The following is an 18,168-nucleotide window of genomic DNA, read 5'->3' on the forward strand; positions in this document are numbered from 1 at the left end:
GCATGCGCCTGATTTATGCACCACAGTGATGCAGCCTGTTTTGTGGATCGTTTTAGGCTGCTGAATATTGTTTTAGATGGTTTCCAAGCCCCCGGCTTGTTGTTATGGCTTGCTGCAACAGCCATCATTCTTATGATGATGTTTTTATGATTTTATTGTATTGTTTTCACTTCAAGAGCCGTCCTCGAGCAGGTCACTGGAGAGGCATCAGATACATTTTTCTAAATAATAAATGATGTGGGTGGCGGCGGGCTTAACCCCGGACATCTCCGGCCACAGATGTTGGGGAAAATATTTCTCTGCCTGGACTCTGGGGAGCTGCAGCCAAGCAGAACAGACACAATAGTTAGCTGAACCAAGCAGAACCCAGTGCAAATGTTTTAGGTAAAGGTAAAGGTAGTCCCCTGTGCAAGCACCGGGTCATTCCTGACCTATGGGGTGACGTCACATCCAAACGTTTACTAGGCAGACTCTGTTTTATGGGCGGTTTGCCATTGTCTTCCCCAGTCGTCTACACTTTACCCCCAGGAAGCTGGGTACTCATTTGACCGACCTTGGAAGGATGGAAGGCTGAGTCAACCTTGAGCTGGCTACCTGAAACCGACCTCCTGTCGGGATTGAACTCAGGTCGTGAGCAGAGCTTTTGACTGCAGTACTGCAGTTTACCACTCTGCGCCATGAGGATCACTGCAAATGTTTAAAAAAAACAGAGTTTTCTTCCCTTTCTACTGTGGTAGCTGGCAATCCCGAAATGATCCCATCCCCCCACCTCAGCTTTTTCAGGATCGGGATTGGCAGCTAACAGTGTAAAACACCATTAGTTTTCTAGCTCGGCTCTCCTGAGCCCGGTAGCACCTTAAAAGACTCACAAAATGTATTCCAGCATAAGCTTTAATGAGTCAGACCCCTCCGTTCATCCGATTCATCATCCGCAACAGTATGTCCTGGAAGATTAAAATGTTCCCCCAGCGTTTTAGGACAGACTGTTGCTGATCTAAAGGTTACCGTTCCCTTACAGAAGCACTTACAAAAGTGAGATTCCAACGCAAGTGCTGAAATTAGGATTCATCGAGCGATTCAACACTCTTTCTTCACCGGGCTTGAATAGGGACTGGGATTTCCTTATTCATTCTAGATACTAAGTGCTCCGCATTCTGCACCCTTTAGAGATGTCAATTGGTTTGTCATGCCTTGTAGTGCGTTTTCTTTGCATCTTACTTTATGTTCATCTTCTCTCTTCACTCTACAGATTGATTTCATTTCTGATCGGTTATTGTTTCTAACTGGCCTCTCTTTGTTAGACTTGCCCAATGCCACCTTTCTGCTGCTGGTAACTTTTAAGTATAAATATATCCCCTACAGATGTAATCTCCCATGGATGGTTGCTAGTCCTTTCGGGTAACTCAAATGTTAAGGGAATTAGATGGGGTCTCCTCGTGGTGTAGTGGTTAAGAGCAGTGGCTTGGAACGGCAGAGGCTAATCTGGAGAGCCGGGTTTGATTCCCCACTCCTACGCATGAAGCCAGCTGGGTGACCTTGGGCTAGTCACAGCTCTCTCAGCCCCACCTACTTCACAGGTTGTCTGTTGTGGGGAGGGGAAGGGAAGGTGTTTTTAAGCTAGTTTGATTCTTCCTTAAATGGTAGAGAAAGTCAGCATATTAAAACAACAACTCTTCTTCTGGGTTTTTCCCTGGGGAAGGAAAGCCAAGACCATATGTGGGTCAGGAGCCTCCTGCGTCGCTCTGCGTCCTGGCTGGGACTCCCGGAGCAGCGGCGGCTTCAGCCAGCCCACCATTTAGCCCCACGCAAAGGAATCTGGCTGTTTGTTGACTCTGCAGTCATCGTTTTAGACTTCACAATACCTTTCTCAACGTGCCTTTTCCAGGTCAGCAACCCCTAGCATCAAGCAAACACATCTGTCTTAAAATATCTTAATTGCAAAGCCGGTAGTGCTGCAGATTACTTTTTATTGCACAATTTGAGATTTATATACACTGCAGGAGTGAAGCGAAACTCTCTCCACTCGACTTTCTAAGGCAGTGTTTCGGGTGATAGATCCTTATGGGTTCGTTAGTCCCTAAGATGTGAAGCAGCGGAAATGGAAAGACGGGAAAGGGTGGAGGCCCACAGATGAATTACCCTGCTTGGACTGGTCCAATATGTTTGGCACAAGGAAGGAAAGGGCTAATTTTGCTTAATCAGATCCATCAGATCTTTCTCTATCCCTTGACTGCTCAGTTTATCTAAACTGTAGTATCTGTGAACAATCTTTTCAGCAGTGACGACCACCACTCTGAGGCCGTGGGTGTCTTCTCCCAGCTGGCATCCGATGGCAGACGAAACAACCATCTCGAGATCTTTGTAGGACCCTCCAGCGTTTCGATGGTAATGCCCGGAAAACACGGCCTTGATGCCTGTTTTTTTTAAAAAAAGAAAAGAAAGTTGGTTAGTCTCTATCATGCGTCCTTGATCGAAAGAGATTATTTTTAACTTTATTTTTCGTTTTATGATGTCACCGTGTGACACACACACACACACACACCCCGATTCAGTGTTGGCAAGGCAATTGAACAGTCCAGAGGAGGGCAACAAAGATGGCGAGGGGGTCTGGAGACCAAATCCTATGAGGAAAGGTTGAAGGAGCTGGGGATGTTTAGCCTGAAAAGGAGAAGACTGAGAGGGGATGTGAGAACCATCTTCAAGGACTTGAAGGGCTGTCATATGGAGGATGGTGCCGACTTGTTTTCTGTTGCCCCAGAAGGTCGGACCAGAACCAACGGGTTAAAATTAAATCAAAAGAGTTTCCTTCTAGACATTGGGAAGAACTTCCTGACAGTGAGAGCGGTTCCTCGGTGGAACAGGCTTCCTTGGGAGGTGGTGAGCTCTCCTTCCCTGGAGGTTTTGAAGCAGAGGCTAGATGGCAATCTGTCAGGAATGCTGATTCTGTGACCTTAGGCAGTTCATGGGAGGGAGGGCACCTTGGCCATCTTCTGGGCATGGAGTAGGGGTCACTGGGGGTATAGTGGGGAGGTAGTTCGGACTTTCCTGCATTGTGCAGGAGGGTTGGACTAGATGACCCTGGTGGTCCCTCCCAACTCTATGATTCTATCCTATGGTTCTATGAAATTTACACCAGACGCTTGTAACAATTAGAATCTATAGCTCTAATAGCCATTTGTGGGCCACAAATTTGTGGATAGCTATATCCGCAGACCGGGTCTGCGATGACAGGAAGCAGATTTTTCTCCAAAAGTGGGGGGAATACCCCAGGTTTGAAGAAAAATCTAAAAACAATTTAAAATGCACTGGTGGGGGTTTAAATCCCCCCAGCAACAACGAAAGCATTGCCTGTCCACATGTGGCCTACTTCCTCCAGCCAGTGATGAAGAGGGTGGTGGTAGCCGGGAGCAGCTACGATTGGGAGGGAGAAGAAGAAGAGTTGGTTTTATACCGGCGATCCAGTATTTATTTCGGCTGGGGGGGTGAATCGCCTAGGCTTGTGCAACGTTATCCCCTCCTTGCCCCGTGGTTCTGATGCCTCAGTGCAGGCCAACGCTCCTGCCTGCGGGATGTTTTCGGCGCACCTCACCATTTTATCACCGTCCAGGAAAAAAATCCAGTGTCTTTGGAGGCAATGAAAGGCTGCCTGTGGGAGCAAGATCGGTATTGTAGCTCCTTTGTAATTGCAAGCAGCAGCGAGAGAATATATAAAAGCTATGTAACTGGAGCAGTGAACACTGCTATGACAGGTAACATTAGTCTTGTCTCAGGCAGCTATAAAGAACCATTTTCCTACATGACAACCTTGAGCTTGAGAGACAAAGTGGAAGAGGGGGATAGCTGTTGGGTTGTCCTCTTTTCTGCACAAGCTAATGTCTTAGCCGCTTCCTCTCGCTTGCATTCTCTGGGGCAGGAGCCCTTCACGTAACCCACCCAAGGGCTTAACCATTTGCGTGGGGCATTACAGCAGATTTAGACACCCCAAATCAAAGCATGGGATTGACCACCATCAAGTGGACGGCCTCCTCGTTTCCTAACAGCCAGCGTGGTGGAGTGGTTAAGAGCAGTGGATTCTAGTCTGGAGAACCGGGTTTGATTCCCCGCTGGGTGAACTTGGGCCAGTCGCAGTTCTCTGAACTCTCTTAGCCCCACCTACCTCACAAGGTGACTATTGTGGGGAGAGGAAGGGAAGGTAATTGTTAGCCGAAACCACCACCACCACCTCCTCCTCCTCCTCCTTCCTTCCTTCCTTCCTTCCTTCCTTCCTTCCTTCCTTCCTTCCTCCTTCTTCTTCAGATGCTGAATGCGCACCACTGTGTTATTGAAATGCTAGAAATTCTCAATGGTTGTTTAGATGAATCTGGGGTTTATTTTCTGTATGCTTGATTTGCGAACCTAGGATTTGGCTACTCTTGATTTGCCTGCGACAAATGCTCACTGTACCACCTTTCATCTGACCTGGTATCCGTGTAGCCGAGAGGTGGCCTAAGGGTGTGGCCCTGGATACTACATTTGTATCACTCCTCTCTCTTACTGTCCCCTTCTTTTTCCCCTTCTGGTGTGAGAAAAAGGGAGAATGAGTGATGGGAGGAAGGAAGAAGAGGAGTGCACCCAGCGAGCACAAGCGCACGTTAATCTGTAATCCCAAAGCTCTAACGGGCAGTGAGAGCCAGCGTGGCATAGTGGTTAAGGGCGGTGGTTTGGAGCGGTGGAGTCTGGTCTGGAGAACCGGGTTTGATTCCCCTCTCCTCCACATGAGCGGCGGAGGCTACTCTGGTGAACTGGATTGGTTTCCCCGCTCCTACACACAAAGCCTGCTGGGTGACCTTGGGCAAGTTACAGCTCTGTTAGAGCTCTCTCAGCCCCACCTGCCTCACAGGGTGTCTGTTGTGGGGAGGGGAAGGTGATTGTAAGCCGGTTTGAGTCTCCCTTGAGTGGTAGAGAAAGTCGGCATGTAAAAACCAACTCTTCTTCTTCTTAAGTACAAAAGCTGGGGCGCATTAGTGGGGACAGAGAACAAGACACCAAAAGTGTGAGAATGAAAAGTGAAAGAGAGCTTGCGAGCGGGTGGGGGGGAGAAGAAGAGCAACGGTAAGAATGAAAAGGGGTGAAGGTGTGTGACGGCTTGGGAGCTGACCTACGGTGATCCCATGGAGTTTTTAAGTCAGGAGACCTTGGGAGGTGGTTTGCCACAGACTGCCTCCGTGTCACAACCCTAGTGCCCCTTGGAGGCCTCCCATCCAAATACCAACCAGGGTGGGGGCCGAGAGCGTGCGATTGGCCCAAGGTCACCCAGCAAGCTTCCACTCCGCGAGTGGGGATTCGAACCTGGGTCAGGTCCTAGTCCGATACGTTAAACCACGACACCGCGCTGGCTCTCACAAAGGCTCTTACAGCATGGTAGATTCAGCAGGGATCTGTTCAGAAGATCAAAATATTACCCGAGACCCGCATCACCGAAGTATTTCAGCATACTTGTTCACTGGTGTTTGTAGCTTAGGGTTGCCAGGTCCCTCTTCGCCACCGGCGGAAGGTATTTGGGGCGGGGCCTAAGAAGGGTGGGGTTTGGGTGGGAAAGGGGCTTCAACACCATAGAGTAAAATTGCCAAAGCGGCCGTTTTCTCCAGGCGAACTGAGACCTGTATCGGCTGGAGATCAGTTGTAACAGCAGGAGATCTCCAGCTAGTACCTGGAGGTTGGCAACCCTGTTGTAGCCTCCGGGACACCAGGCTATGCCAGGAGTGGCCACAAGCACTTTCTGCAGTGGCCACAAGCACTTTTGCAGTGCCTGTCTGCTGAGGACCTGGAGGCGCTGCTTTGTGCCTCTGCAATCCCAAAGTTTTAATGGACAACAGGGAAGCTTCCAAAATGTACAACCGGCAAACCGTGGTTTGAAAGTTGCTTGTGTGGTTTCTTTTTCCGTCTCTTAAGTAACATGGCCTCGGCAGGCAAAGCTCATACCTGGACACCTGCTTTGGTGGCCCGGAATGGGCAGAAAGGCAGGATGAAAACGTAAATAAATACAGGTTTTGTTAGGGGTCACACCGAGCCAAAGCTAGCTTGAACAGGAAGTGAGCTTGCAAGCCCGCGGTTTGTGCTTTGCGGCCCAACAGCAAACCGATTCAGTGATCACGCCAGATGGCAGCAGAGCTTCTAAAGCACCTTTGAAATGCATCTCCTGTGGTTCCTATCGGAAGCGTCTGAGCATCAAAGGAAATTGGTTTCCCTTAAGAACATTTTTCTTGAGAAACTTTCCTCTACCGCTCACTCACCATTTGCCTTGCAATAATAACAAGCACTGAGATCATAGAATCATAGAGTTGGAAGGGACCACCAGGGTCATCCAGTCCAACCCCCTGCACAATGCAGGAAACCCACAACCACCTACACCCTACACCCACAGTAACCCCCACTCCAGGTCCAGAAGATGGCCAAGATGCCCTCCCTCTCATCGTCTGCCTAAGGTCACAGAGTCAGCATTGCTGACAGATGGCCATCTAGCCTCTTCTTAAAAACCTCCAGGGAAAGAGCGCTCACCACCTCCTGAGCAAGCCTGTTCCACTGAAGAACCGCTCTAACGGTTAGAAAATTCTTCCTAATGTCTAGATGGAAACTCTTTTAATTTCAACCCATGACTTCTTCTTTTTTTTAATTTGGTAGCATACGCTTTATCTGCATGGCTTAACTTGGTGAAATGAAGGAAGTGTCAGCTTTTCAATTTATAAATATTTATGATAAGGACACAAATTTTTTAGGTTTAATTAGCCCAACTGTTAAGGACACTTCTAAGTGAGAAATGTAACTCAGCGCTTCACACCAGATGTAGGCTCCGCCGCTCAAGTTTTGAGATCTGCGGCTTAAAAAAAATTGAACTGAGTAGCTAAAAATCAAATTGGGGGAGAAAAAAAAACATTTTAATCACATGGCCTCGCAAAAAGACAGTAACGCTGATGACGTTTGGCGACAAAGAAAAGGGCATTTCTGAAATTGAATGAAGACCCCTTCTGATAGACATAATTCTAGATTAAAGGATCCTGAACTACTAAATAAGAACCACCCCACAGCCATCATTTTCTCAGCTGTGCAAATTTGAAAAGATAAAAGCTGAATCATATTATTGACAGAGGGCTTAATATTTAACACATTTCCCCAAAGCATCTAAATATTTGTGATCTACTTGAAAACGGACTGCGATCCAGTCCCTTCGTAATGAGATCTGAATATAGGACTCTTTTCCTGCTTTGGAACCAGCAGGGGGAAAGAAGAAGAAGAAGAAGAATTGATTTTTACATGCCAGCTGGGTGACCTTGGGCAAGTTACAGCTCTGTTAGAGCTCTCTCAGCCCCACCTACCTCACAGGGTGTCTGTTGTGGGGAGGGGAAGGGAAGGCGGTTGCAAGCTGGTTTGAGTCTCCCTTAAGTGGTAGAGAAGTTCCACATATAAAAACCAACTCTTCTTCTTCCTACTGGTCTGAAGTGGTACAGCTAGGGTTGCCAACCTCCAGGTGGTGGCTGGAGCTTTCCCACTATTACAGTTGATCTCCAGGCAACAGAGACCAGTTCACCTGGAGAACATGGCTGCTTTGGAAGGCGGACTCCACAGCTTTATACCTCATTGAAGTCCCTCCCTTCCGCAAACCCCGCCCTCCTCAGGCTCCACCCCCCACAAAATTGGGTATTTCCCAACCCGGAGCTGGCAACCCTAGGTCCTGCCCAGATATCTTCTCACCGAAACTAAGGAAGGAGCAGTACCTGCTTTGAGAAATCTGTCCAGCAGTTCTTGTCGGACCGACTTCTCCAGGTTGAAGTAGTCGTGGTCTTCATCGGGCGACTGGAGGAACAAGGGGATGTGCTGAAACACCACGGCGTGTCTGCACGCTCTCCCTTCGGCGCGGGCGAGCTGCTCGTCCAGCCACGCATCCTGAGCCCGCTTCTGTTCCTGGCATTTTGAGTGATCGAAGTAGAGCTGGGAATTGAGGACGAGGAAGAAAACTCCCCCCACCCAGAAGGCAAAGTAATCGTCTCCCCACTGCTGGCAATAATCATCAATCGTTTCTGGAGTAGGCGCGTTCCCAAGGTCGTGGTTGCCGCTGACAAACACCGCAGGGACGTCGTGGCTGAGGCCCTTCAGAACGTTTTTCAGGTCGCGGGTCTGCGCCTCTCGCCAAGGGGTCCCTGCAAATCACGATTAAATGCATTATTTCCAGGCCTTTCCGCTCCTTCTGGCTGGCTCGCAGTCTTTGACACCTGCCACGCAAATTATGCAAAGGGCTTGATCACAAAGCCGAAACAAAATTAGATCATCTCAAAATGTTACCATTCGGGCGGTGGTGGAAAGAAGCGTATTATTTGTAAATGGGTTTCCCGGGGAGGGAACCGGCAGTAAAACCAAAACCAACACCTCTTCCAAACTGCCTTAAGGTGATGTCAAAACAAACTTTAGATTGGAATTTGTAGCATGAAAGGCAGCCTGCATAGCGGGGGGGTGGGGGTGGGGGAAGAGAACATAGACAAGATTTTCCACCTTGCATGTACAGCCCAGGTTAGTATTTGGATGGGACACCAGTAAGGAATACCAGGGTCGCTATGCAGAGGAAGGCAACGGCAAACCACCTCTTAGCCTCTTGCCTTGAAAACTCCATAAGGGGTTTGCCCTAAGTCGGCTGCGATTTGACAGCACTTTACAAACATACACAGGGGGAAAGAGCCTAGCAAAGCAAAAAGCTTGGCTTTGTCCCTCACCGGTTTGAGCTTGGCTTTGTCCCTCACCAGTCTGAGCCTGGCTTTGTCCCTCACCGGTCTGAGCTTGGCTTTGTCCCTTACCAGTCTGAGCTTGGCTTTGTCCCTTACCGGTCTGAGTTTGGCTTTGTCCCTTACCGGTCTGAGCTTGGCTTTGTCCCTTACCGGTCTAAGCTTGGCTTTATCCCTTACCGGTTTGAGCTTGGCTTTATCCCTTACCAGCTGCTTTTCTATTTGCAAGGATTCCTCCCCACCCCTATTTGCAAGGAGTCCCCTTCTGTAGCCTCAAGCAGTTCAGCCCAGACAGAGGCTGGGCAATAAGAATTAGTCCACCCCATTTTAAACCAGGGGAGAGGACTTGATACCCACTGAGCCTCCCCCAAGAGTCAAACCTGAACTAAAGAGTCGTAGTCCACATTCTGGCAGCCACAGCGCATGGTCCCATTAAGGGTGTGTATGCGCCTGGGGTGGGGAAAACAGATACGAGGAACATGGAGCCCTCACATGGTCAGTGGAGTTCGAAACCTTCTCTCATCTCCGCCAGAACATCTGCTGCTTAAGAAATAATCTCCCTTCGTTGGCGCAGGGGGAAAAAAAGAGAGAGAACAAATCTCAAGGCAGGAGCTGGCTTGCTTTTCTGGCTGTCAGCAGAAGTGGTACCCACAGATTATTCTCCCTGAGTGCTAATCCATTTGCTAATAATCCAGTTTTTAACCGACCTTGGTCATGCTGCAGAGGGCATGTGCGCAGGGGAGGGGGGGGAAACGCATTCATAATGCATTAGCTACAGATACCTCATGGAGTCACGCCTATCTCTGGGCGGGCGTGCACTGGCGTTTTAATAAAAAGGGGGACTTGTCCTGAATGGACAAGTACGCTCTTCTATCGGGAACGGGGGCCCACCTCCTCCTCAACGTTCAAGGACAACGCCGCATTGTGGTTGGAGTTCACGCTGCGCTTCTGAACACTCAAGGCACTTCATTGAAATTACCTTGCCAGGATCCTTACAACAACTTTGTCCAGGGAACAGTATCGTGATGGGAAGGACCGAGGTGGAATGTGAATCGCTCGCCTAAGGGCCACTTAGCAAATCTCTGGGGGCTGTGATTTCCACCAGAGACCTGCCCTCCCGGGCCAAGCCGAATCCGCCATCACATGAACACATGAAGCTGCCTTTAGCAAGTCACAGTCAGTAAATCAGAGCAAAAGAAAAAGTGCACATCGGTTTTTCCCAGTGCTCCATGATGGATTTGCTTGCATAAACCAAGTGTATATTGGGTACAAATGTAAACAGGGAGCTCATACACGGGCTCCATTTCATGCTTCCCTGTCTTGGCCTGATTGGCACAAATTAAATTTTACACTAAGCTGGTTGAAATCACTGTTGGATTTTACAGCGGCTGGATAATTGCTTCAAAATTCTTGTGTGCGTGAGAATGCAGTGGATTGGCAAAGCAGATTATTTTCTTGTTTCCATCCTGGTAGCCAGGATCACTTGATATATTCCACGCTAGCAAAGACAACTGGCTCGAATCTATACTGGGGTGGGGAAGGCAGGGAGAACTTCCTATTTTCAGACCGCTTAATGGAATAACAAGGATTAAAAAAAAGGGGGGGGGGAAAAACCCCACTTCCAATAGTTAATTTGCACAGCTTGCTGCCTCTATAAAATACCTATTTCTGGAAAAAAGACAATTCAGCATGACCTGGATAGCCCAGGCTCCCCTGATCTTGTCAGGTGCTAAGCAAGGTCAACCCTGGGAGACCTCCAAGGAACACCAGGGTTGTGATGCGGAGCCAGGCAATGGCAAACCCACCTCTGAACGTCTCTTGCCTTGAAAACCCTACAGGGATGCCAGAGGTGCCAAAAATGGTGCTTTGGGGTTGGGAGCTTTTCCTTTCTCTCCCTCCCCCCCATATGTGATTTGGGGAAGGGAAAGAATGTGGGAGGGGCCTTGGCTCAGTGGTAGAGCCTCTGCTTGGCATGCAGAAGGTCCTGGGTTCAATTCCTGGCACCTCCAGTTAAAGGGACCAGGCAAGTAGGTGATATGAAAGACCTCTGCCTGAGACCCTGGAGAGCCGCTGCCGGTCTGAGTAGACAAGGCTGACTTCGATGGACCAAGGGTCTGATTCAGTATAAGGCAGCTTCATGTGTTCAATGCCCCGTTTTTTAGAACAAGGGTAAAAAACGAACTACTGTAGGGTGGTATTGCATGGCAGACATCTCAGGAACAATTACCCACAAATAGATGGGAAATTAAGGTTCTTAATTCTTTTATTTTCCCCATATGATGCAGGGTTGTTGTTTTTTAAATCTTTATTACTGTCATTGATAGGGCCTCGCCGAAGCTGAATCATGTGCTTGCTGGCAGATACCCACCATCGTGCCAGAGGCTAAAGTGGCAGGGAGCCAACAGGACCTGGGAGCGATGGCTACCTTCTTTGGACCATCTTAGGCAAAAGCAAGATCAGCTGGCAAGGTAAGGCCCAGCTGAAGCCAATCCCACGTTGATGAGGCTTTGGCCAATCCACATTCACAGCACAGTGTGGTGTAGTGGTTAAGAGCGGTGGTTTGGAGCAGTGGAGTCCGATCTGGAGAACCTGGGGTGTCTGTTGTGGGGAGGGGAAGGGAAGGTGATTGTAAGCCGGTTTGATTCTTCCTTAAGTGGTAGAGAAAGTTGGCATATAAAAACCAACTCTTATTCTTCTGACTTGGGTTGTACAAATGAGACTCCCCCAGTCTACGCGAGATTTGAATGGGGGCAGCTGCTCTGGCAGAGGCTCAGAGGCTGGGCAGATGATGGTATGAACATATGAACACATGAAGCTGCCTTCTACTGAACCAGACCCTCGGTCCATCAAAGTCAGTATGGTCTGTTCTGACCGGCAGCGGCTCTCCAGGGTCTCAGGCAGAGGTCTTTCCCATCACCTACCTGCCTGGTCCCTTTAACTGGAGACGCCAGGGATTGAACCTGGGACCTTCTGCATGCCAAGCAGATGCTGTCCCACTGAGCCACGGCTCATAAAGCTGAGCGCTGGACCCTAAAACTGGGGAAGGCATCGAGAAGCTTGCACCTAAAATGAGCCAAAAGGTTAGAAAAATAATTTTCATAGGTTAGAAAATAATTCTGGGACGCTTTCCTTCGCCACTGGAGTGTGAAATTTTATCGGTTTAGGCACCTGGTCTTTGCAGCCTTGATCCAAGAGTTTGAAAGAGAAGGGGGGGAAAGCCACGCTGCACCCTTCCAACGCTGCACTTCATTGGAACCCACCAGACACGAAGATACAAGAATCTCAATTTAGCTGGCAATTTTGCTGAAGATGCAGGAAGGCCAAATGCAACCCAGCTGGCTCTTCCGCAGATGTGCACACTAATGGTAATATTTAAAAATAAAACCAAAACTAAACGAATGCAGTAATGTCCATAAACTAGACAGACATACTCTGGAGGCCGAAAGAGAGCGGAGTCGCAGTGTGACAAATACAGGCTTAAAGTTATTCCGGGGGGAAAAAAACATGCACTTAAAAAAACTATTTAATTTTAGTTCTGGAGAAACCCCCCCCCCAAGAGGGGGCTATTAGTTCGAAACAAAAATTCCCCTTTATTAAAGGGTGAACTTTTTGGCACAGGGGGCTCCTTTTGAATTGCAAAGCTTCCGTTTTATAAGGCTCCCTGTTTCGGCAAATGCTCCTTCGGAGCAATAACCAAAAAAGGGGACTTTCGGCCAGAGATGGGAGCGCAGCGACTTGCCATAAAGTGGAAGTGTTGTTCTCTAGGAGGGTGTTTAAAGCATCGAGCACTCTTTTGCCGTTTAAGTGTGTCGTTTAATGGAAGACAACATTAAAGACACGGTATCGAAAATGCTGCCATTCTATGAATTATTCAGCTCATGAATATGTAAAGAGTAGATCAGCGCCCTTAACACAGTTTGTATTTTGTGTGTGTATGAAGCAATTCATGCACCAAACCTGCTGTGTGTGTGTGTGTGTGTGATGCCGTCAAGTCACAGCTGACTTATGGCAACCCGGTAGGGTTTTCAAGGCAAGAGACTAACAGAGGTGTTTTGCCGTTGCCTTCCTCTGCAAAACAACTCTGGTATTCCTTGGTGGTCTCCCATCCAAATACTTGCCAGGCCGACCCTACTTAGCTTCTAAGTTCAGGCTTGCCTGGCCCATCCAGGTCAGGGATATCTCTACAGTGGCCCAAACTCCACTGGATATCTCTACAGTGGCAAGAAGAAGAAGAGGAGGAGGAGTTGGTTTTTATATGTTGACTTTCTCTACCACTTAAGGCAGAATCAAACTGGCTTACAATCACCTTCCCTTCCCCTCCCCTCAACAGACACCCTGTGAGGTAGGTGAGAGAGCTGTAAGAGAGCTGTGAGTAGCCCAAGGAGCCCAAGAAGCTGGCTTCCTGTGGAGGAGTGGGGAAACAAATCCAGTTCACCAGATTAGCTTCTGCCGCTCATGTGGAGGGGTCAAAACCTGTTCTCCAGATCAGACTCCACCAGGGAAGGTGATTGTAAGCTGGTTTGATTCTCCTTTAAGTGGTAGAGAAAGTCAGCATCTAAAAACCAACTCTTCCTCTTCTTCATCATCCTTTCGAGGTTGGTAAAATGAGTACCCAGCTTGCTGGGGGTAAAGTATAGACAACCAGGGAAGGCGATGGCAAACCACCCCGTAAACATGGTCTGCCTAGTAAACGTCGGGATGTGACGTAACCCCATGGGTCAGTAACGACCCAGTGCTTGCGCAAGGGACTACCTTTGCCTTTTTTTTTTTTTTTTTACCAAATCTCTGAATTTACTGCTCATTACTGATAGAGAAGGAACCTTCCAAGGAAAGGTTACCATAAGGTACGAATTCCTTGCAGGTTCACCAACGCTAGGATTTGTTCAGGAAAGAAGACCAAAACGAGGGGTCCGTCAGCCTTTTCGACCAACACAGCCAGTAACTGGGAAGGGAGGGATATTTTTAAGCACCGGCGGGTTGTTGAGAAGCGGCCATCGTTTCCCTGCTTTCAATGCACAGCATCCGATTAAAGTGTAACATCCCGCCCGCGGAAGCGCTAATAAGGTGTCAGGCTCGATAACAATCGCTCATGTTTCCTGTTACCAGACTGTCTAGGCCTGGGCAGCGAAACCTGACAGGTTTCGGCATAATTTCCCCCATCTGGCTTCTGTTCCTTTAACTATAACTAGCTTTTTATGTCTTAAAAAATATCAATTTGTGTCATTTATACCGAGCCGTCTCATTTTCATTATAGTTAGCAAATTAAGGGCTTGGAAGTTATCCTGGCAGGTTTGCGAGTGGCAGGGTCGCCCAACGAAAAGCTCCGCAGCCAGCCAGAAGCTAGGAACGCTGGTTTCCCCAGAAAGTCAGCTGCGTTAACAGAACGTGGCAATCAGCATTAAAGGTATTTGCTCTGCTTTAAGGTTTGAACATTGGTAGCGGAGCCAGGAACTCAAATCTGAGCTGTCGACAGAGACAGCTTCCCTTTGCAACTGGAGCTATTGGCCAGATATCCCCTGTGGCTTCTTCAAGGAGTGCTTCAGTTCTACTAAACTACACACAGTCAGTAAGAAGATACTAGGGTTCCAGCCGGTCCAGCTTGGGGAACTCCTAGAGATTCAAGAATAGTGCCTAGGGAATGCGGACTTTGCAGAGGGGAGACAGGTCTTTAAAAAGGGAGATATTAGGGATGGAAGCTAGGCTGCCAACTTGGAAGGCTTGAAGAGGGGAGTGGACATGTTCATGGAGGAGAGGGGTATTCATGGCTGCTAGTTAAAATGGGCACTAGTCATGATGCAGACCTATTCTCTCCAGGATCAGAGGAGCATGCCTGTTATGTTAGGTGCTGTGGAACACAGGCAAGACAATGCTGCTGCAGCTGTCTTCTTTGTGGGCTCCCGAGAGGCACCTGGTTGGCCACTGTGTGAACAGACTGCTGGACTTGATGGACCTTGGTCTGGTCCAGCATGGCTGTTCTGATCTTCCTTCCTTCTCTCCATCCCTCCTTCCTTCTCTCCAGGATCAGAGGAGCATGCCTACTATATTAGGTGCTGTGGAACACAGGCAAGACAATGCTGCTGCAGTCATCTTCTTTGAGGTCTTCCTAGAGGCATCAGGCATGGCTGTTCTTATCTTCCTTCCTTCCTTCCTTCCCTCCATCCCTCCCTCCTTCCTTCCTTCCCTCTCGCCAGTATCAGAGGAGCATGCCTATTATATTGGGTGCTGTGGAACACAGGCAGGATGGTGCTGCTGCAGTCATCTGGTTTGTGGGCTTCCTGGAGGCACCTGGTTGGCCACGGTGTGAACAGACTGCTGGACTTGATGGGCCTTAGTCTGACCCAGAGGGGCTGTTCTTATCTTCCTTCCCTCCCTCCTTCCCTTCTTCCTTTCTTCTCTCCAGTATCAGAGGAGCAGGCCTATTATAGTAGGTGCCGTGAAACACGGTCAGGACAATGCTGCTGCAGTCGTCTGGTTTGTGGCTTTCCTGGAGGCACCTGGTTGGCCACTGTGTGAACAGATTGCTGGACTTGGTGGGCCTTGGTCTGATCCAGCAGGGCTGTTCTTATGTTCCTTCCTTCCTTCCTTCCTTCCTTCCTTCCTTCCTTCCTCCCTTCCTCCCTTCCTTCCTTCCTTCTCTCCAGGATCAGAGGATCATGCCTATTATATTAGGTGCTGTGGAACACATGCAGGATAATGCTCCTTTTGCCTTGAAAACCCTGTGGGATTGCCCTAAATCAGCTGCGACTTGACAGCACTTTCTACCACCACTACCAATTGCTAGCAAAATGCAAAATATAGCCATTTTAATCTTGCCTGAGCAGTTAACAGGCATTTATCAGATATAATCTCAGCACACCTGCCTATGATTTCATAGAATCATACTGAGAGCCAATCACTTATCTGTAGAATCCTCTCACGATAAAATTATAATGATGTTTTTAAGATAGTGAATGTCACTTTGCCTATAAAAAAAGTGTCACATGGAAGAGTTACTCAGGCTACCGTGACTGGCGTGTCGAAGAAGGTACGTGACATTTTTGTGAGTGTGTACACTGGGTCTCCTAAGCCCTTTAAAGCTTTTAAAGATAGTTATTTGAAATCTGATTAGCTTTAAAGCTCATTTATTCAGTTGTGCTCGAGAAATGTTAGTGCTTCGGCCTCCCACTTAATTTGGCTTGGAATAATGGCGGCAAGAAAGAAGGCAAAGTTCTCACGTTTCCTGTCTTTCAAAGTTTTAACTGTTGAAAACAGGGACGTGGTTCACACGCCCCGTCTCTCATGCCCCCACCCCCCAAGATGGTTGTCCCACCTTCTCCCCACACTGTAGTTCGCCGCAAGCTCTGCTCCAGCTACCGGGTCTATTTTGCCAATAGCGCGCCTTCTGCTAAAGACATAGCAGGAAGAAAACAATTGTCCCGCCGTCATCAATATTCTACTGACGTGTAAAATAGCAAGCTGCACTTATCTGCTAGGCACCTTAATGCTTATGGATTATAGCCTATGAAATGCCCGTAAAAGCTTGTTTTCCTGCTATGGGGAGGGGCCGTGGCTCAGTGGTAGAGCATCTGCTTGACATGCAGACGGTCCCAGGTTCAATCCCCGGCATCTCCAGTCAAAGGGACCAGGCAGGTAGGTGATGTGAAAGACCTCCGTCTGAGACTCTGGACAGCCGCTGCCCGTCTGAGGAGACAATACTGACTTTGATGGACCAGGGGTCTGATTCAGTATAAGGCAGCTTCATGTGTGTGTTCTTGTGCTTTTCCAAATTGTCCCCCTACAATCCCTACAAAGTCGAGGCCAGGGACTGTGGGGGAGGGGAAGCTCATGGGCGGAGCGCCATCAGACACACAGTGCTGAACTGAGGATGGGGAGGGAGGAAATCAGCCGAAATTGTCCCCCCTCTCCCGTGGCGCAGAGTGGTAAGCTGCAGTACTGCAGTCCAAGCTCTGCAGACGACCTGAGTTCGATCCCGACAGAAGTCGGTTTCAGGTAGCCGGCTCAAGGTCGACTCAGCCTTCCATCCTTCTGAGGTCAGTAAAATGAGTCCCCAGCTTGCTGGGGGTAAAGGGAAGATGACTGGGGAAGGCGCTGGCAAACCACCCCGTAAACGAAGTCTGCCTAGGAAACGTCAGGATGTGACGTCACCCCATGGGTCAGGAATGACCCGGTGCTTGCACAGGGGACCTTTATCTTACCTCTCCCGCTGACACAGGAAGCGTGGCAAAGCAAGTTTCCCATTCATGCAAGAGGGCGAGATGATTTCACCCCAACGCTCTCCCCCCTGGCTGCAGACTTCACTCATGTGCCCGAGGGTGCGAAACGTCTTTCTGCACCACCAATGCTTTGGTGGCGATGTGAGAATGGGTCCTCTTTTACGCCTTACATGGCCAGCGACCATCTTTCCCAAGTGCCAACAAGGCTGAGAATTCCGGATCTAAAGCTGTTCTAGCAGAAAGCCTGGCCATTAGCACATTGGAACAGCCCCGTTCTGCTGGTGATTTTGATCTCTCTCTCTCTCACACACACACACATACATGCACACACACACACACACTTGGAGAAACCACCTCGCTCAGCCATTAGCAGCTTCAGCAAATCATTCACCCGGCAATAAACAAACGAGGCCACGGCTCCGCACTCGTATTCATACTTTTAAATCTGCCGGTCCATAAAGCCAGGGCAATTTGTAAAAGGATAATGAAGCGCCCGTCCTAAAGGGCACGTTTTGCGGCAGGCCTGCCAAGACGACATTTACGTCGGAAGACGGCACATCAGAAAGGCCCGGTATCCGGGTGATTCTCTCACGCATGTAACCGGAGCTAAGGGTGGGGGGTGTCTCTTCAGCAGTGGTATCCCATTCATGGCAGATCTCCCAAGACTGATTCAAGGGGGGTGCCCAGGTACCTGTTGAAGTCCTTTTGTTTTTTATTCTTCACAGGTTTCGGCATAGAGACTTAGCAAGGAGAAATAAATGGGCCTCACCGGTCACAAGGGATTAAAAAAATCTATATGCCAAGGCCGATGGTGCGAAATCAGGTAAAAACAAAATTGTTTTTTACTCTGTTAAAATTTCCTACACGTTTCTCCCAAGAGGCTTTTTCAAGGGGATCTGTTAGTCTTGCAGAGGTTTTTCCAAAGAAAAGTGTAAGATCAGTAGCCAGTTTTGAGGCCTGTTTTTTTTTTTTAAGTGAAATACCCCGGAAACCTTATTGGTCTCAAAGGTGCTACTGCAGACCAACACAGCAACCCACAAAAAGTCCCTGCAATCCCACCCTCAAATCTGCTATCTCCTCTCTTCAGCAGGTAGGAGGAAGAGTTGGACCTGTTCTATGGGAGGTCACCCACTCAAGACCAGCATGGTGCAGTGGTTTGGAGAGGTGGAGTCTGATCTGGAGAACCGGGTTGGATTCCCCACTTC

The 18,168-nt window shown here is 48.8% G+C and overlaps 1 protein-coding gene across 1 annotated transcript in view; it reads right to left on the reverse strand.

Annotated features, from left to right (window-relative positions):
* Nucleotides 1–2,177: 2,177 nt before the first annotated feature.
* The window catches only part of CPPED1 (calcineurin like phosphoesterase domain containing 1), a 30,591-nt gene continuing 14,600 nt past the window's right edge, over nt 2,178–18,168 (reverse strand). Inside the window, exons 3-4 of the mRNA XM_056866206.1 lie at nt 7,752–8,174; nt 2,178–2,414 (exon numbers count right to left, since the gene is read on the reverse strand). Coding sequence (XP_056722184.1) covers nt 2,185–2,414; nt 7,752–8,174 — 653 coding nt within the window. The 3' untranslated portion in view covers nt 2,178–2,184. The remainder of the gene's footprint in view (nt 2,415–7,751; nt 8,175–18,168) is intronic.

This window comes from Euleptes europaea, chromosome 21 (genome assembly GCF_029931775.1).
Source record: "Euleptes europaea isolate rEulEur1 chromosome 21, rEulEur1.hap1, whole genome shotgun sequence".
Classification (NCBI taxonomy): Eukaryota; Metazoa; Chordata; class Lepidosauria; order Squamata; family Sphaerodactylidae; genus Euleptes; species Euleptes europaea.